General features: G+C 47.2%; 1 protein-coding gene across 6 annotated transcripts in view; it reads left to right on the top strand.

Moving 5' to 3' along the window:
• Window positions 1-55: 55 nt before the first annotated feature.
• CEP104 (centrosomal protein 104) overlaps window positions 56-18476 on the top strand; it is a 38348-nt gene continuing 19927 nt past the window's right edge. For 4 of the 6 annotated variants that reach the window (XR_007410871.1, XM_025427370.3, XM_049110525.1 and 1 more), the window contains exons 1-13: window positions 56-209; window positions 4519-4644; window positions 5921-6094; window positions 6487-6625; window positions 8120-8182; window positions 8487-8566; window positions 10667-10835; window positions 11299-11454; window positions 12438-12662; window positions 14404-14601; window positions 15144-15311; window positions 15910-16083; window positions 18024-18200. Coding sequence is in view for 5 of the 6 variants with exons in the window: in XM_025427370.3 (XP_025283155.3) it covers window positions 4532-4644; window positions 5921-6094; window positions 6487-6625; window positions 8120-8182; window positions 8487-8566; window positions 10667-10835; window positions 11299-11454; window positions 12438-12662; window positions 14404-14601; window positions 15144-15311; window positions 15910-16083; window positions 18024-18200 (1836 nt within the window). In the remaining variant the exon portion in view is untranslated. The remainder of the gene's footprint in view (window positions 210-4518; window positions 4645-5920; window positions 6095-6486; window positions 6626-8119; window positions 8183-8486; window positions 8567-10666; window positions 10836-11298; window positions 11455-12437; window positions 12663-14403; window positions 14602-15143; window positions 15312-15909; window positions 16084-18023; window positions 18201-18476) is intronic. The other 2 variants (XM_035716169.2, XM_049110526.1) reach the window with 2 other exon arrangements.

Here is an 18476-nt window from a genome sequence, read left to right as displayed (position 1 = left end):
ATGAGAGCGGCGGCCGCGGCCCTGGCGCTGGGCGCAGGCGGCCGCGGCTGCTCCTCGGCGGCCACCCGCGCTGCGGCTCGGAGGTGCGGGCCGGCCGGGGACGGCGGAGGAGGCGCCGCCTGAGCTCCGGGAGGCGCTGCCGAAGGGCGGCGGAGGGCCGTGGGGGTCGTGCACGCGCCGAGGTCCGGGCGGGCCTTCCGCTCTGACAGGTACCCCGAACCCCGACTACGCGCGGGCCGGGGCTGCGGGGCCTGCAGAGGTGGGCGCGGCCGGGGGTCCGGGGAGCGGCCTGCAGAGGTGGGCGCGGCCGGGGGTCGGGGCCTGGGGCTGGGCCCGGGGTTGGGGGGACGCCTGTCGCGGTGGCGCGGTCGGAGGACCGGGGACCGGGCCGCGGGCGGGGAGCTCGCCCCCGGGGGGGTGCCCCTGCCGGAGCGGGCACCGCCAGCCACAACCCGAGGTCCGGTCTGCGGTGGCCTGGAGCTGGCGCCGGGCTTAGCTGACGGTGACCCGGAACCCCGACCGACCCGAGTGGAGGGAGACCGCGGCCGCGCCCTGTGCGGGTTCAGCGCTGCTCTGCACGCCCACCCCCTCCGTTTGGTGCCGATTCAGTTTCGGATACGCTCTGCGGCACTTTCAGGCTTTAGGATTACTCGACCGAACGTTATTTGCACTTGTAACGTTTAAGTTTCCCTAAAAAGAGAAGTGGAAACAAGGTTTATCTCCTAGTCTTGTAGCAAAATGTTGGGAAGTTGCCGAATTATTTCAGTTTACTTTCTAGATGTCAACAATCCTGATACACAATCAGGATTACACGTAACACACGTGATACACGTAACACAAAGATACGTGTTGATAGCCGCAGTGAAGGACCGGCTGAGCTACCCTCGTCCATGCAGGCACCGGCATGGTAGCAAGGGAACCCAGGACAGCAGTTGCTGCTTGGGGCCCTGCGTGCTAATGGCTGAGTTTCAGCAGAGCTTTGATTTTTGTCAAAATGTTAGCGGTGATTTTTTTTTTAATTTTTATTTATTTATGATAGTCACACAGAGAGAGAGAGAGAGGCAGAGACATAGGCAGAGGGAGAAGCAGGCTCCATGCACCGGGAGCCCGACGTGGGATTCGATCCCGGGTCTCCAGGATCGCGCCCTGGGCCAAAGGCAGGCGCTAAACCGCTGCACCACCCAGGGATCCCAGCGGTGATTTTTATAGTCTGATAGCAGCATCCTTTAGTGACACCTCCAGCATCATGTAACACTCTCAAAGGTTTCCACAAAGAGGACCCTGGGGTACGAGGTGGAAGGGCTTTGGAAGAGAGTGGCCATAAAGGAATGCTTTCCAATACTTAAAGCGATGTGATGTCTCTACAGTGCCAGGGCGTTCCTCCTACCTGATTCCTACACACCAGTACTTTGTTTGGGATTTATTGAGGCAATATAGTATAGTGGACATAACCCCTATTTGGATTTCAAAGGTCCTATTTTAAGTCTAAGAACCTTAGCAGAGGGTATTGGCCAAGATCAGAGACTCTGGAACCCAACCAGCTAAAATCACTCTGCCTACAGGGCTCGCTAGTCTTATAGCCTTGAGCAAGGGCTCTCTGTACCTCAATTTCACATCTCTAAAGTTGGTATGACGACAAACCTGTCAGAGTTGTTATGAAGGCACGCGTATGTGTCTAGTGTTGAGGTCGGCCCTTAGCACACAATAAGTGCATTAAAGGTAGTGTCTATCTGCAAGCGAGAGCGCTCTGTAAAGGAATATACGTGGGGCAATATGCATGGTGTTTCAAATTTTAGAATTTCAGGAAATATAATCACGTTCAGTTGAAGATATTTAGTAGATACCTACTAATTTCAAGGTGGAATAGGGCGTAATGGTCCCTGCTCTTAAAGATGACAGGAAAAATTTGAGAAATTCAGAACAGAGAGAGGGATAACTGATTTTTAGTTAAGCTTGCCTGGACTTTAGAATGCGTGACAAGAACTGAGGGTTTGAACAGCAGATTGGGTCAGGACACAGTTGACCCTTCTGCCCTGGACAGGGAGCACATGAAGAGCTCTGAGTTAGGACACAGATACTGATGACCCCAGTTGGGCTTGAGAAGGAACACAGTATAGCTGGGAACAGGGGGAGTGCTCCAGGTGGGGAGACCTGGCCACAGTGCACTGTCACCCTGTAGAAGAGACAGTGGGGTGGAGAAGAGTGGATTCAGCCATAGTCTATCACCTGAAAGGCAGGACCAATAAGACTTGGCACTTGAGGAATGGGGAGTGGGACAGAGGGCAAGTCTGCTAAGAGCCCAAGGCTGTGGAAGACAAATTCCACTCCTGGTGGGAATGCAGGTGGGGCTCTATAGCACACCCTGTGTATAATCATTCAGTTTTTGTGCTTGGTTTCCTTTATTTTCTGAGTGAGTTTACTTCAGTATTCCTCTGCTGTACTGTGACATCCTTCATTGTCAAAAATTACAATCTTTAATAGTGGTTTATTCTATTTCTAATGCTTGTGTTCATATATTCTAAGAGGATTGGCAAGTAGCAGTTAATAATTTATTGATGTAGGCCTTTTGTTTTGTTTGTTTTGTTTTGTTTTGTTTTGTTTTTAAAGATCTTATTTATTTGTGGGAGACAGAGAAAGAGACACAGGCAGAGGGAGAAGCAGACTCACGCAGGGGGGCCCAAGGTGGGACTCAATCCCGGGACTCTAGGATCATGCCCCAGGCCAAAGGCAGGCGCCAAACCCCTGAGCCACCCAGGGATCCCCTGATGTAGGCCTTTTGAGGTTCTAAATGAAAGTAAAAGAAAGATCTAGATCATGCATCAAACATATTAAAATAAGCAAAATTTCATTTAGGATATATCTATATGTTACTTGCTATTCAGAATTTCAATTGACAGTATGTCCTATCCCAGAGAACATTCTGGAGAATTCTTTGTTTTCTCTTAGTGAGGATGGGGTTTCATGTTGCAGATACTTAAACCTAGTTCACATTGGCTTACTGTAGGGGAATTTGATTGGCTCCAGAACTGGAAAATAAGCAGAAGTTCATGAGTAGTTTGGGCCTTAAATGTGGCTGAACCTCAGGGTTCCCAAGACAGCTGTTTCCCCATGTCTGCCTGTTCTTTGGCAGAACCTCCTCACTGGTGGCTGTCAGTAACTCCTGGAAATATTCTTTAAAAAAAAAAAAAAGATTTTATTTATTTATTCATGATAGACATAGAGAGAGAGAGAGAGGCAGAGACACAGGCAGAGGGAGAAGCAGGCTCCATGCCGGGAGCACACTGCAGGACTCGATCCTGGGACTCCAGGATCGTGCCCTGGACCAAAGGCAGGCGCCAAACAGCTCAGCCACCCAGGGATCCCCTCCCGGAAATATTCTGTGCCTGCAGCCCCAGCAAAAAAGCTTCTCTTTCCCGGTAGCCCCAGCAGAGGCCCGGGATGGAGTCACATCAGTCCAGTTTGGGTCCTGCTCTCATGTTGCCATCCCTGAACCAGCTGCTGAGGTTCAGGAACCCACAGTCTGACCAAGCCTGGGAGCAGTGCAGGTAGAAACTGCAATTGAGGTGCTGTTTCCAAACCAGGATAGGATGGATGCTGAGCAGGCATGACCAGATATCACAACACCCACCCTCAAAATGATATTCAACTATGAGCAGTTCACTAAACAATGACATAAAAAGTTCATCCAACCAATATTTAAATATCTCCTCAAGCAGGCCCCAGGTGTACTTTCTGCACCTGGCATATCTCCCTGTAGTCCTGCCTTCCTTGCTTGAGCCATACATTTGCATTCAGCAGTTGTCATGATGTTGTTTAACCCACCCTTTCCTCCCATATTTTTGTGTAACTTATTAACACACTGGTTATATTAGTTTCTTAACTAATATAAAAAACTTGATGTTTTTATCTTAACAAAACTCTTTATTTTTGCTATAACAAACTGCCACAAACCAGATGACTTAGAAGCCCGCGGTCAGGGTGTTGGCAGGGCCATGCTCCTTGTAAAGGCTCCACAGGAGGATCATCCCATCTTCTGGTGCTGACAGCACTCCTGGGTCCTTCTTGGCTTCTGCTCCGATCTCTTGATCTTCGCCTTGGCTGTGTGCGTGTCTGTGCCTCTCAGATGGACACCAGTGCTTCCATATCAGGGCCCACCGTCCTCCAGCATGACCTCGTTTTCACCTTATTACATCTGTAGAGACCTTATTTCCAATAAAGGTCATATTCACAGGTCCTGGGAGTTAGGACTTCATCCTATTTTGGGGGGGAGACACAATTCAACCCACAACACTTGTCAAATTTTTAAGACCTACTTTTGGAAAAAGTGAAGATAAATGGTACCTTAGAGTTAGAGGCTCCCATGAGAAATACTTAAAACCTAGATTCCTTCAGAGATGAGAAAATTCTGACATGTGAATTATTTTGTCTATGAGCAAGGCATGAGCTAACACGTTCAATGTGATAAAATGTTCCCAAGTTCCTTTATCTTAAAGAAGTCTTTCCTGTCCTTATAAACAGCCCAGCGTCCAGGATGCCCCACAAGATTGGCTTCGTTGTGGTCAGCTCCTCTGGACATGAAGATGGCTTCAGTGCCCGGGAACTAATGATCCACGCACCAACTGTCAGCGGGTGGAGGTCACCGAGGTGGGCCAGACTGGGTCTGTGGACTAGGGTGGCAGGCTCCTTTCATTGGACACTTCTGCTTGTATTAATGACTCAAGCCTCAGAACCATGTGGTGGTTAGCATGCTGCAGTGCCGTCTGTGCATTGATGCCATGGGTTTTTTCCTTATGTTTTTAAAGAAAATTTGTTGGACCCTTTCCCCTAATAATATTTACTGACATTCACCTAAGAAATGTGCAAGTAGGGCGCCCTGGTGCGGGTGAGGAGGGGGTACATGAGAGAGCTGTGCTGGTGGCCACAGACAGCTCCTATGTGATGTTTGCCAAGGGCAGCCAAGTGGTGGCTTGGTTGCTGAGAAGAATGTGGGGTCACGGAGGGGTTTCTTAAAATGGGGGTGGAGGGGTGGGTTCCAGAGTGTGTTTGTGTGTTGATGGGAGTGATGGGGAGAGAAAAGCCAGGGTGGGGACAGGCTGGCCCTGGTGCAGTTTGGGGTGTGGGTGGGGGATGAGGCCCCAGCAGGGATGCTGTTCCATTTGGGGAGCAGTAGGAACAGCCCCATGTGAGGCTCCTGCTTTCTCAACAGTGGTGTGTAGGGCTGCTAGGAGAGGTGGCGGAGAAGGGAGGGAGCATGGCCAGGAGGCAGGAGTGGGCTCACCCAGGAGACCACTGGGTCCTGTCCAGCTGTTCCATCCTTTGCTGCTTCCCCCTGCCCAGGCCTTGGACGCCCCAGTGTCTTAGTAATCCAGTGCTTGCCAGCCCAGCATATGTAGTATCTACTGTCTGGGGCACTGTGCTCTGTTGCTAAATCATGATCAGCTCCTGCAGTGTGAGGTCTTTGTCGACACTGGTTCTCCAGCTCCTTCTCATGTAGAGTTTTAACGTGCTCTGTCACTTACTAAGCAAAAGTAGAAGTTCCACTGTGGGCAGTTGTAGGCTTCTCCTGCAGACTGCCAAGCACACATTATAGGCACACATCCCTCAGGATTCTCTAAGCAGGTGGCTTTCCTGAAGCATTTGGGTTCCTGTGGAAAAATCCTTTGGCTCTTTCTTGCCCACTAGTACAGCCTCTTACGACTGATGTTGTTTATCTCGTGTTGAACTTCATTTCAAATGGTTTTCCCACTACCAGAAGCATGATTCACATAAGGCAGCAGGCAGATGCAGTCTGCACTGGAGCTTCAGCTCCACCACAGGCAGGTCTCAGACACAGCACTCGCAGACCACCTCGCTGCGTGCAGAGCACCGCACATGCAGCCAGAACCCGCGCATGTGAAAAGCCAAATGTGTTTGCTTTCAGATTTTGCCAGTTTCCACAAGAAATTGTTCTTCAGATGGTGGAGAGGTGTCGAATCAGGAAACTGCAACTGCTTGCCCACCAGTACATGATCCCCAGTAAAGTGGAGTTCTACATCAGTGAGAGCCTGCCCGAGTACTTCGTGCCCTACCAGGCTGAGCGCTTTCGAAGACTTGGGTAAGGGTGAGAGTGAAGGCTCGTGTTGGGAACTTTTAACCTGACTCTCCCTGTGTCAGAGCTGTGGGAATGAAGGGACCACCCCTTGCTTTTGGTCCTGGGTCACAGACTCCCATGTGCTCAAGCACATTTCTGAGCAGCTGCCACACCGAGATGTGCTCTATTAGCAGTGCTGTCCATCTGTTGCTAGCATTTGTCTCTGCTTTTCAGACGCAGAACTCATTTTAAGAAAACTGGTTAGAATACAGTTTCTGGGCTTCTCCCTAGGTTTTCCCTTCAGACTTTGATTTAAACTTTGATTTAAACCCGTTGAGCTCAGTAGGAGCAGAGGCCAGTTTCATTGCACACACATTTCCTGTCATCATGGTTCCAGCGTGTACTCTCTCTTTCAGCTATGTTTCTCTCTGTGACAATGAGAAGACAGGCTGTAAAGCCCGGGAGCTGAAGTCAGTGTACGTGGATGCAGTAGGACAGTTTCTTAAGCTGATTTTTCATGAGAACCATGTCAACAAGTACAACATATACAATCAGGTGAGACACGTGCCCTCACCTAGACTGCTCCCTATCTCCTTGCAGCATTATAGGGGCCTGCACCCCTGCGCAAAGGTATTTCAAATCTTTTTTTAAGATAGTAACTTTTATGGAAGAATATTAAGCTCTTCTGGAACTGTGCTATGTGATCAGGAGCTGCTGCCCCACACCACAGGTACACACTGGGAGCCTGGCCAACCCAAGTACGATGGGCCACTCAGGCTAACTGGATACTCGAACTCAAAGACTTTGTGTGGGTAATAGAATTAGTTATGCAGTGAAATGATAAATTGTGGTGATCTTGGGTTTAAAATTAACATCATCTGCTTTTTACAAAATTTTACTGTGTCCACTAGAAAACTTAAAATTATCTGTGTGGCTTGCATGGTTTCTGTTAGGTGACACTCTTCTGGATAAACCTATAAACCTTTAAGAGATAAATCCCCTGGTAGAACTTAGGGGTATGATTTCATGGTACAGGCAGCCCAGCTCTAAGTCCTCATTCTTAATCTCTCCCTCCCTCCCCTTGTCTTTCTGTTCCTTTTTCTTGTCTTTTAGTTTTGTTTTAGATTTGGCATGATTGATGTAGTAGAAATCAGTTGTGTCCAAAGCAGACTCATAATTAGCATGGATATTGACAGCACTCCCTGCTCCCTCCAAGAGGAGTGGAAACATTCCTTCCACCAAATCAGAGTTTTAAACCCAGCAAGTAGGTTGAGGAGAGCTCTGAGATGCAGTTCCATTGCCTGGTCTGCCGCAACAGTGCTTGACTGTAAACCTGAAGATTGATCGCTAACGTGCTTCTACCTCGGCCCACCAGCAATACCCTGTCGCTCAGTTCCACTGCAGTGACGTTCGAGGAAGGGACGGTGTCAGGTGGAGCCACTGGCCCAGACAAACTGAGCTGTGCTAATGCAGGCCTTCAGTCCATTGTCTAGATTACCAAGATTGAGTAGATGGAACCCCATACTGGACTGTGAGTGGATGGTTTGGTGTGGCACTGTGTTAAAACTGTGGAGGTTTTTAGCCATTATTGTTTTAATGTACTTTAGATATTAAAATAGCCACTTGAGTGATGCCTGAGTGACTCAGCCAGTTACACATCTGCCTTTGGCTCAGGTCATGATCCCGAGGTCCTGAGATCAAGCCCCAGGTCAGGTTCCCTGGTCAGCGGGGAGCCCACTTCTCCCTCTCCTTCTGCCTCCTCTCCATGCTTGTGCTCTCTCACATGAGCACTTTCTCTCTTAAATAGATAAAATCTTTTTTAAAAATTAAAAATTAAACAGCCACTTGATTAGATGTTAGAATATTACCTTGTATAATTTACAGGAATTAGTAATAATAATTCTATAGCTTGACATTTTACAGTTAATATACTTTGGTGTACATCATCCCTTTTGATGACAGTACAGTATGAACAAGCAGATTGTAATAAAGGGGATAAGTCATTGCCAAAATTTTATTCTTAATTTCTATTGGTTAACTCTTTCTTAGGTTGCTCTGGTTGCAGTAAATATCATTGGAGACCCTGCAGATTTCGGTGATGAAAGCCATATTGTAAGTTTGGGAGGTTTCATTCTCAAAAAAGAAAATGTATCTCTAACAAGCAGGATTGATTATTTTTGTCACAAAAAGTGTCACCTTGAAAAATCTTTATTAAGTTGTCTCTTGAATAGCTAGCAGATAATTTTTGGCAGCTATAGTATATTAAAATCTCTTTTCCTCAAGAATTTTAACTGTCCTTCCAAAAACCTAGGATCCTCCAAGCCCACTGACATCTCTATATCATACCTCTTAGTTAAGGTTTCATGTTGTTCCTGTTTTCCTCTGAAACGCTAAGCAGAACTCTTTGCTCCCAAAGACCTCTAGAGAGAAACTGATTGATCATTACCTGGGCCAGCACAGCAGTGAGGACCCAGCTCTGGAAGGAACCTGTACTGGGTAAGAGTTCTCCCCCTAGACCCTCAGCTCCTAGGACTTTCTTCAGGATGGCCAAGGTGTGAGTCACTTCCAGAGGACTAGGACTTTGAGAGCCACTAAATTCAGTTCTGAGCTAGATAAGCCACTGATGAGATTGACTCAAATATACTTAAAGATTAAGGTCACTGTTCTCCTTAGCACATCTCCATTTATTGCCCTTCAGAGACAGCTCTATTTCTCGTGTATTCAGGTGTTACTAGAAAGTTCCTACAATGAGTGCAGATAGATCTATCGGCTGTACTTTGGTATTTTACTGGCACAGGCAACTTCATAGGTAAAAATTAAAGGAATTCATTGACCCAGATTATCCATTACTAGAACCTTCATCTTATGTTTGCTTTGAGCCCTCCCCACTCTCATCCATCCCGTGAACATACAGCTCTGCCTCCCGCAGGCGGGGGGCCCAGGGGCGGCTCCACTGGGCGCAAGGCTCACTGCCCACTGGTGCATACACTTAGCACAGCAAGTGGCTCCTGGAGAATCTCCATATTTTATGCAAGCACAAGAGCCTGGCTTAAGAAGGAATTACTTTGTGTCAGTGTTTGGACTGCCTTGCTTCCTGTGGAGTCTTCCTGGGCCTGCAGCCTGGCTATCAACTGGTGGATGTCAGTAGGGAGTGCTTAAAAAATAGACTCTGTCCCTAAATCAGGGCGAGACCTGCTCTTCTGAAGCTGCCCACTGCCCATGCCAGATGATGTCATGTTTTTTTTCTTTGTAGCATTTTCATAATTAAGTCTTTGTTTTCATCTCTAGGACTTGAAGGCAAAGAAACTTTGACTTAAGAGTATAGTATGTATTTAGGTAAAAATAGTTAATCTTGTGCCAATACCAAAGCGTGTTACTGTTTGGTCATCACTGAGATTAACTGATACTGTTCAAAGCTGCCAAAGCTGACCCCATCACCTCATTTCCAGGAGTTGAGAAGTGTTGGGGGGATGTTTGATCATGCTGAAAGGTGATGTCATACTGTGTCCTGTTTCAATTTATTTTTAGACAACCAATTTATTTTATTTTATTTATTTATTTTTTAATTTATTTTTTCATGAGACAGAAAGGCAGAGACATAAGCAGAGGGAGAAGCAGGGTCCCTGTGGGGAACCTGTTACAGGATTTGATCCCAGGACCCCGGGATCATGACCTGAGCCAAGGTTGACCTCAACCACTGAGCCACCCAGGTGCCCTGACGGCCACATTTTTTATGACAAGTAATACTGTCATTAAAATTTACCTGTATATAAAGATATCTAAGTCAAAGCTGCCAGTTGGCTTATTTTGTGTAGCTGTTACAATAGAGACATTGAAACATGTCCCCTGTTAACATTTTTGTTGAGTGGTTAGACTGGCATTATTGTTTTAAATGTTAGACCCTAGAGAAAGCTGCCAGCCTGCTGCAGAACACGAAAGAAAGAATGAGGTAATACTTAATCAGAAATCAGTTACTCAGATCACTAGAAAGATCTTTTATTCCTGGAAGGGTTTTTCTGATCTCCCCAGGACTTGGGATATCATGCAGTCTGACACTTTGAGCTGAGGCCCTAGCAGGGCACCTCTGCATCTTTAGTGCTTGTCACAGTTACTGTGGCACTGGTGTCAAGTATGGACACCTAGATTACACCTGGAACCCACCAAGTCAGATTCTTTATGGATGGGGCCTGGTAGTCTACTTTGGCTTGGGTTTTCCCCTAGACTACACATGATTCACCTGCACTATTATGTCCCCGGTGCCTAGAACAGAGCCGAGCACAGAGTCCACACTCAAAATATTTATTGAAGAACAAATAAACCAAAGACTCAGATGCCCCCAAGTGCAGTTAACTAATGGTCAGGAGCATAAGCTGTGGAGTCAGAGAGACCCACCTGCACTTAAGAGCTGGGTGACCTGAAGCCCATTCCTGATTTTTCTGAGCTTCCACTTTCTCTGGCAAGAATGCTCCAAGAGCAGATGTGGGGGTGCCATTTCTGTGACTATCTGTACCTTCAGACTGAGCCTGTAGGACTCCCTCCGCCATCACTCTATCACACGTGTCGAAGTTAGCTAAAATATTCATCTCTTTCCTTTAGGAAATCTGACTACATTTCTCCACTGGATGACTTAGCTTTTGATATGTACCAAGATCCAGAAGTTGCCCAGATTATACGCAAATTAGATGAAAGAAAACGTGAAGCTGTCCAAAAGGAACGTTACGACTATGCCAAGAAGTTAAAACAAGCTATTGCTGATTTGCAAAAGGTACTACTCCTGGAGACAACAGTCCTCCCTCGGTTGTGTGAGAGTGGTCCTGACACATGGTACAGCAAAGATGTAGGCCACTAAAAGCTATGGACACTAGTGTAGGTCCAAGGAGGTAAGCAACATAAAGTTATAGACAGATGAGCAGCTAAGTAAAATGTAAGTGAAGGCACAAACTCAGCCTCTTCAGATGCCATGTTGCTTTCCTAAGGCAGTAGAAAAACATAAGATGCTTATCATCCCATGGATTCATGCAGTTTCTTAGACACTGGCGTGGTGACAGGCAGTACGCCCCATGCAGGCCAGCGTGGCTGTTGTCTAACTGCCCAGGCTTGGCCCCTCCTCCCAGCAAGGTACATGGGGCAGGCAGCACCTCTATCACCTAGCCCTTGCTTTAAAAGTTGTCTTTGCACTGGATGTGGCTGGATGCACATTTGAAGCAGAGTGGCCTTGTGTGCTTCAGGTTGGCGAGCGCCTTGGGAGGTATGAGGTGGAAAAGCGCTGTGCGGTTGAGAAGGAGGACTATGACCTGGCCAAGGAGAAGAAGCAGCAGATGGAGCAGTTTCGCAACCAAGTGTATGAGCAGCTGCAGCTGCACAGCCTCGTGGATGCTGAGCCGGTAGGTGCCTGGGCAGCAGTCCCCAGGGCCAAAGAGATTCAGCCACGGGGCCCGTGTGTCCTCATTATGTATGTGACGTGCACATGGCTCCATAACACACAGGTGACAGTTCAGACAGGTGACGTCAGCTCTAGAGGTGCTGCTGGACACCCACTTGCACGAAGACTCATGGCAGAGGAGAAAGGGGATGAGCTGGAATCGGGGATCTCACCTCTTCTCCCTGGCTCAGCTTCCTCATTTGTAAAATGAACCGATGGCAGCCCTGCCATGAGTAGCCTCAGGAGTGTTGTGCACGCATAATCCTAACGGCCTCAGCTTGTTGAGGCCGTGTTTCCTGGGACACACTGCCACTGATCTTTAGAACCCACACAGGCAGCTGGTGTACGTACCACCACATTGCAGAGTCGTGCGTGACAGCACAGACTCTGGAGCTGCGCTGCTTGGGCTCAGACCTGGCCCCCTTAGGGCTGTGTGATCTCAGGGTCATTCCTTCGCCACTCTGCCTCAGTTTCCTTCTCCCATTTATGGGGTAAAAGTGGTATGCATTAAATGAGATCGTCTGTCTGACCCACCTACCGCCATGGCCTCCACATGCTAACTATGTTGTGATGACACAAAACAGCCCGCTTTTGCAGCCACTGGGTTTTAGGTCCCACCCAGGTGCTTCCTACCTACATACCACAGCTTTGCTGGCAAGTCTGTGTGTGTGTTTCCATACTGTGGCAACCCAGGCACTGTGCTTATTGTCACTCTAGTGTTCTGGCACACATGTCACTTCTGTAGGGCACATGGCAGCCATGGAGAGATAGCTAAAAGAATATGACAGGACTGGAGGGCACCAGTCCTGATGCCCTCGTGCAGCTTGATGCAGTCCTTGATGCAGCTTGTCACTCTGCCTTCCTAAACTGTCACATCCTCCCGCCCCCCCTCCCCCCAGTGGTGTGGCAACAGCACTGGGAGTGAAGCATCCTGTTTTTCCCCAGATGCGAAGGCCTTCTGACCTGCCCCTCCAGCCCCTCACTCACTCTGCCAGTCCTCGCCACAAACAGCAAGTGCCATCTCTACCACCGCAAGAAGAAAGTGCACCAGAAAGCCGGTTTGCAGAGCCTTTCCTTCAGGAAAAGCCTCCAGCACATCCCCCAGGCCCTTCTCAGCACTCCACAGCAGACCAGTCACCACCTGCCACAGACCCTCATCTCAAGACCCATGTAGGTAACTGGTAACAGATTGTGTGCAATTTATTCAACAGATACATAGAGAGGACCCACATGGTGCTAAGGCTTTCCTGGTGCAGGGGATGGATCAGCGCACACAACTACAGAACTCCTTCCTGCCCTATGTTCCCAAAGCCAGAACATGGTGGTACATGCACCCAGCGGGTAATCACACCTTAGTGGGAGACCCTGTTTGCAGTCAGACGCACCAGCCCTCGCACCTGTGTCTGCACCCATCAGCCGGTGCTCTGGGATGCACCATCCTCCTGAGCCTCTCCTTTGCTCTCTGTAAAAATGCACAAACAGCTGCTTAAGGGATTATTTCCAGGAATAAACAAGACCATGTTTGTAAAGCGCCCACTGAGGTCTGACTTCAGTAGAACCTCCACACAAGTCATGCATGGTTAATATACTATCAGGATTTTCTGTGTTGTAAGTAACAGACGACATTGCTCCCACTGGGTGTTTCCTGGCTTTTGTAACTCGAGACTTAAGAGGTCATGTGGGTTTCAGGGTTCAGTAGCTTCATAGCATCACCAATGCCTCTTTTCTCCTGTCAACTCTGTTTCCTGTGGTTCCAAGTCACCATAGGGCTGGAGCTGTCACGTGGCCCTTAGCTTCAGGTCTGCACGTTGTCCCATCTGAGCAAGAGTCTTCCCGAGTTTATCAGTCACATACCAGCCTCTGAGTGATGGTGAGGACCAGAAGAGGTCTCACTGGAGGTCCTGCTGGCATGCAAGGCAGCATGGCCAGCGACTCTGGGGAGGAAGACAGGATGTTGGGTGGGCACGGGCAAGTGTCCTCCAGGAAAGCCAGAGGGGACAGCACTCATGCTGGCCTCCCAGGGCACATCTTGATGTCATCTCCATCAGGAGCATCTTGTCTGTAACTTTATTGCTTTAAGTCATATCTAATACTTTGATTTAAAATACTCCAATTTCTCCTTTGTTAGAATGTCAACATGTTTTGTGTTACAGCAGAGTAGATTTTAGAATATGAGGAACTCACTCTCATGCGGTTTATACCCAGTTAATATCTCAGTGGGTATGAAGTGTGAATGTCATAGTGACACCTGCCTCAGAAAATTACTCTGGAATCTGTTATTTAATTTCCCAAAACTCTGCTACATATGTACTTGTTTAGGTGTGCATCTGTGTTTCCACATGTGGATGGAAGCTCTGGGAGGTGGAGAGCCCATGTCACCCCATCGCGTGGGCAGGGGGCCCGATGAGCATCTGCAGGGCTGAGGGGGTAGGCAGCAGACAGCTGCCTGCCCAGAGCTAGAGGAGGCAAAGCCCAGGAAAGCTGTGGAGGTATTGTTAGCTTGGTTGCCTGTTTTTTAGTGGAAATCTCGCAGATAATGAACACATTTAAAATGAGGCTTGGTACTTATTTCTAAGTCATAAACTAAGAAAAAATCAGAAGTCTTGTCAGGAAAACATATAACTTTTACTTTGGTAAGCTACGTGTCAGCTGAACTGTAACTATTAGTGGTAAGTAGTAACCGAGGCCGAATCTATATCACTTTTCAATTGGGTCCGCGCTGAGTTTAGAAAAGAATGGAAACTGATCTAATTTTTTCAGGTGAATCTTATTGTCACATAAATTATTCTTATCTGATAAAACTGCTGCCATGCAGACCAGAAGGGTGCAGAGCAGTAGGCCAGCGGTGTAGACATGGTGTCGGCAGGTGGGGGGCCTTGGGGAGCTCTGCAGCCGCCCTTCTCTCCTGTAGCTCCAGTCTGTGCCCTATGATGAGCGGCCCCTTCCTGCTACACGGAAGCAGCCGGCGGCAGCAGCCCTGGAACCAGAAAAGAGTGACTCTGATGTCAGCGAGGCTCCCAAAAGAGGTGCCGCTGGAGAGCCTGAGCCCTTAACGGAGAAGGCACTGAGAGAGGCCAGCCCTGCCGTGGACGTGCTTGGAGAAAGCCTGGTACATGGAGGGCTGGAGAGCGCCCTTGGCTTTGTTTTTGATACTGTTGGCTTCCCTTTGGAATCACTATTCATTTGAAGTCTTCCAATAATTATTAATTATATAAAGCAGCAAAAACAGAAACTAGAATTTAAGATCTTACGAATGTCTGTTCGTACCAGACTGAGTGTTTCTGTCTGGTACTGACAGAGTTGATATCGGAAATCTGCCCCTTCTGGAACACCTGCCCCTTCCAGGAGAAAATGAGGGCAGAGCAAAACAAAAGATGGAAGCATTCCATATGGAAATGAGCCCAGTGGGTTTTCCCCTTCTTCCCAGCTTCACAGTATTTCCCTTGGTCGAACTTCTGGTACTTTCTGTATTTTAACAGGGTCTTCAGTATTCCATGTTAGAAAAATTACTTCCTTAAACACAAGTACTTGTTCTGCTCTTACAAGAGATTTTTCTCTGTGTGAAACAAAGGTTCAGGTGGCATGGCTGAGGGGCGGCAGTGGTGTCACTGGTGCACCTGCCCCGAGTCAGCCAGCCTCCACTCTGTGTAGGTTGCGGGGGCCTATTCCAAGACCTGGTCATACCGGGAAGATGCGCTGCTCGCCCTGTATAAGCAGCTGATGGAGACACCTGCTGGAACTCCGAAGGAAGAGCTGAAGAGCATGCTGCGAGCATCTATCTTCCTTGTTAGAAGAGCCATTAGAGACATAGTGACCCCGGTGAGTCCCCTGTGCCCCAAAGTCCCCCAGGAGGTCCAGTGGGCCAGGAGGAAGCACAGTGTATCACTAGGAATTAAGGGTCTCTGGCAAGAAATGTGGTCAGTGAAAAGCTTGCAGAGTCTGTCTTCACTTGGCCGTGCTCCTTGCTCTTGCACGGCATCAGCTTTCCCATGCTCTTGAAAGGTTTGCGGAGGCCGGACTCACCATGACTGAGAAAATGCTCAGTTTATGTTTTTATTTTTAATGAAAACTGAGGAGCTTGAGGTTATTCCTGGATTCCCCTGACTCTGAGGGTGCCGTAAGAGTGAGCACGCCCCAGGTGCACCACTGCCTTCGTGTTTGCCATTAGGCAGGAATGTTCAGGGTGTGGCATCCAGGGCAACACGGGGCACTTGCTGGCATGTGACATGAGAGCACATGCCTTCCATATGGGAAGAACTGCATTTAGAAAGTGGTTTTCGGGTGACCTGTTCCAGCCCTTCAGGCAGCACAGAATCCCCAACATCGTGTTCATGTTGGTTCCCGTCAGTAACCGTCATGTTCTCTCTGCTGGAATGCAGTTATGGGAGCTCTTCCATTTTTACCACTGTTTTCTTAGGTTTTTCAGGCTTCTTTGAAATTGTTGAAAATGATAATTACACAATATATTCCCAAACACAAACTGAGTAAGCTTGAAACTGCTCACTGTGTGGAAAGAACCATACCTGTTCTGCTCACCAGGACTGGAGACTCTTCTGCTCGCCTCCGAGTCATAGCTTCAAATTTTATTCAGGTATGAACTTCACCAGAAAATAATAAGCACGTTACTATGTTATCTGACTTTCTGAATACCTTACCAGTTTCTGTCTCTCCTAAGAGCATTATTGGTTCTCCTCGTGGGTCCCTGTCATACTTACTGGTGCTCTGAAACCTGAAGGTTGCCTTCGATTAAAGTATAGTTTGGGGGTAGCCCTGGTGGCGCAGCGGTTTAGTGCCGCCTGCGGCCCCGGGGTGTGATCCTAGAGACCCGGGATTGAGTCCCGCATCAGGCTTCCTGCGTGGAGCCTGCTTCTCCCTCTACCTGTGTCTCTGCCTCTCTCTCGCTCGCTCTGAATGAATAAATAAATAAATCTTAAGAAAAAAAATTATAAAGTATAGTTTGGCTTGTCTGGTATTTCTTTTCTTCAACATATGCTAGAAACTTCTAGTAAAAATGTATGGAAAACTAAACCATAATAGAAAATTGGGAGTAAAGAGATAATAAATGTGTAATGACCTTAATCTAAATAGTTTTGGGCTTTCACTCCAGGCCAAGTATTAGAGAGAGAGAGAACTCTAGGAGTTCTTTTTTTTTTTTTTTTTCCTAAAGATTTTATTTATTCATGAGAGACACAGAGAGAGAGGCAGAGACATAGGCAGTAAGAGAAGCAGGCTCTCCACAAGGAGTCCGATGTGGGACTCGAATGCTGGGACTCCAGAATCACTCCCTGAACTGACGGCAGATGCTCAGCCACTGAGCCACCCAGGCACCCCATGCTCTAGGAGTTCTTACCCTGAGGCCTATGCCGGGGCTTCAGCAAGTCTATGAATTTCTCACATTTTATATGACATTCTGTTGGGAAGGACTCCATAGCTTTCATAGTTTCTCAGAGGGGTCATTTTTACAGTATGATGAACCACTCATCTCCTTTAACAAACTTGAGTTCTGGGGGAGAATGAAAAAGGAGAAGTAAGTTATACTAACAAGAAGGTAAAAGTGATGTTCAAGTCCTACAAGATACTCCATCTTCATGTGGCTCAGAATCTGGGGGAGATGTCATCTTTTAAAAGGAACATTGAAAATGTTAGTATGTCCTTCCTTTGTTTAGTAATTTATTTTTTAAGAGAGGGAGAGGAAAGGGTGGGGAGGGGCAGAGGGGGAGAGAGAGAATTCCCAAGCAGACTCCCTGCTGAGTGCAGAGCCCAGCACAGGGCTCGCTCTCATGACCCTGAGATCATGACCTAAGCTGAAATCAGAAATCGGATGCAAAAAAAAAAAAGAAATCGGATGCTGAGAAACCTGGGTGGTGTCCATGTCTCTGCCTCTGCATTTCTCATGAATAAATAAGTAAAATCTTAAAAAAAAAAAAAAAAAAAAAAAGATAAAAGAAGTTGAGGCTTAACCGACTAAGCCTCCCAGTTGCTCCCAAAACTGATTTCTTTCTCTATTGCAACCCATATGCTTCAGTATTTTATCATTCCTCTTTCTGTATTTGGCTGTTTAAATGATAAATACATTAATCATAGAAAGACTTGCTCATTGATAGTGGACTTCATGCTTGCCCATAAGCCCAGCAGGAGTCACATCAGCCAGAGTACTGTGCACTTTACACTCTCAGCTGACTTTTCATAAATACTAACACAATACTCATTTGTTTTAGAATGTTAGAAATTAGAAAACCTTTTTCTTAAAGTTGGAAAATCCTGAGAAATCTTAAGTTTTAGATCACATTTCTTATAAAGCTTTCATTTATCTGTGAGTGATCATGTTTTTATGTTTTTGTGCTTTAGGATTTTGTTTTTAATCATTATATCTTAAATAGAAATATGAGCTTATTAGAGATAAATTATCTTACTGCCATTTTTTATTCCCTATTTTTTCCCTTTGTTGTTTACTTTGAAGATTCTGAAGTATACTAAGTTGCCTCTAGCATTTTCCAGTACAAATTAACACGATCATGTTGGTTTTTATAGGAAATGGCCTTGTTCAAGGAAGTTAGGTCTCTCCAAATTATTCCATCCTACTTGGTACAGCCATTAAAAGCCAACTGTTCGACTCATCTGGCAATGAGTCAGATGAGTCTCCTGGCCCGGCTTCTGAAAGACCTGGGCACGGGGACCACAGGCTTCACCATTGATAACGTGATGAAGGTAAGTGCACCTCTGGTGCCATGGGCCGCAGTCTCCACACTGGAGATGGGCCTGGAGTGTGGTGAGTGTCTCATCAATGTTTCTTGAATGAATGAATGATTGCAAAAAAAAAAAAAAAAAAAAAATAGTCACTGTTTTATCTAACAAAGGAATGTACGAAAGGCTCCCCACCCCTCGTTCTGTCACAAGACAGTACATTATGTGTGGACGTTGGTCCGCGGTGGTGGACAGATTATAAGGAGCACGTACCTGTATGAGAGAACTGCCTATCATGGA

This window comes from Canis lupus, chromosome 5, assembly GCF_003254725.2.
Source record: "Canis lupus dingo isolate Sandy chromosome 5, ASM325472v2, whole genome shotgun sequence".
NCBI lineage: Eukaryota > Metazoa > Chordata > Mammalia > Carnivora > Canidae > Canis > Canis lupus.
This window is presented reverse-complemented; position numbering and strand designations above follow the sequence as displayed.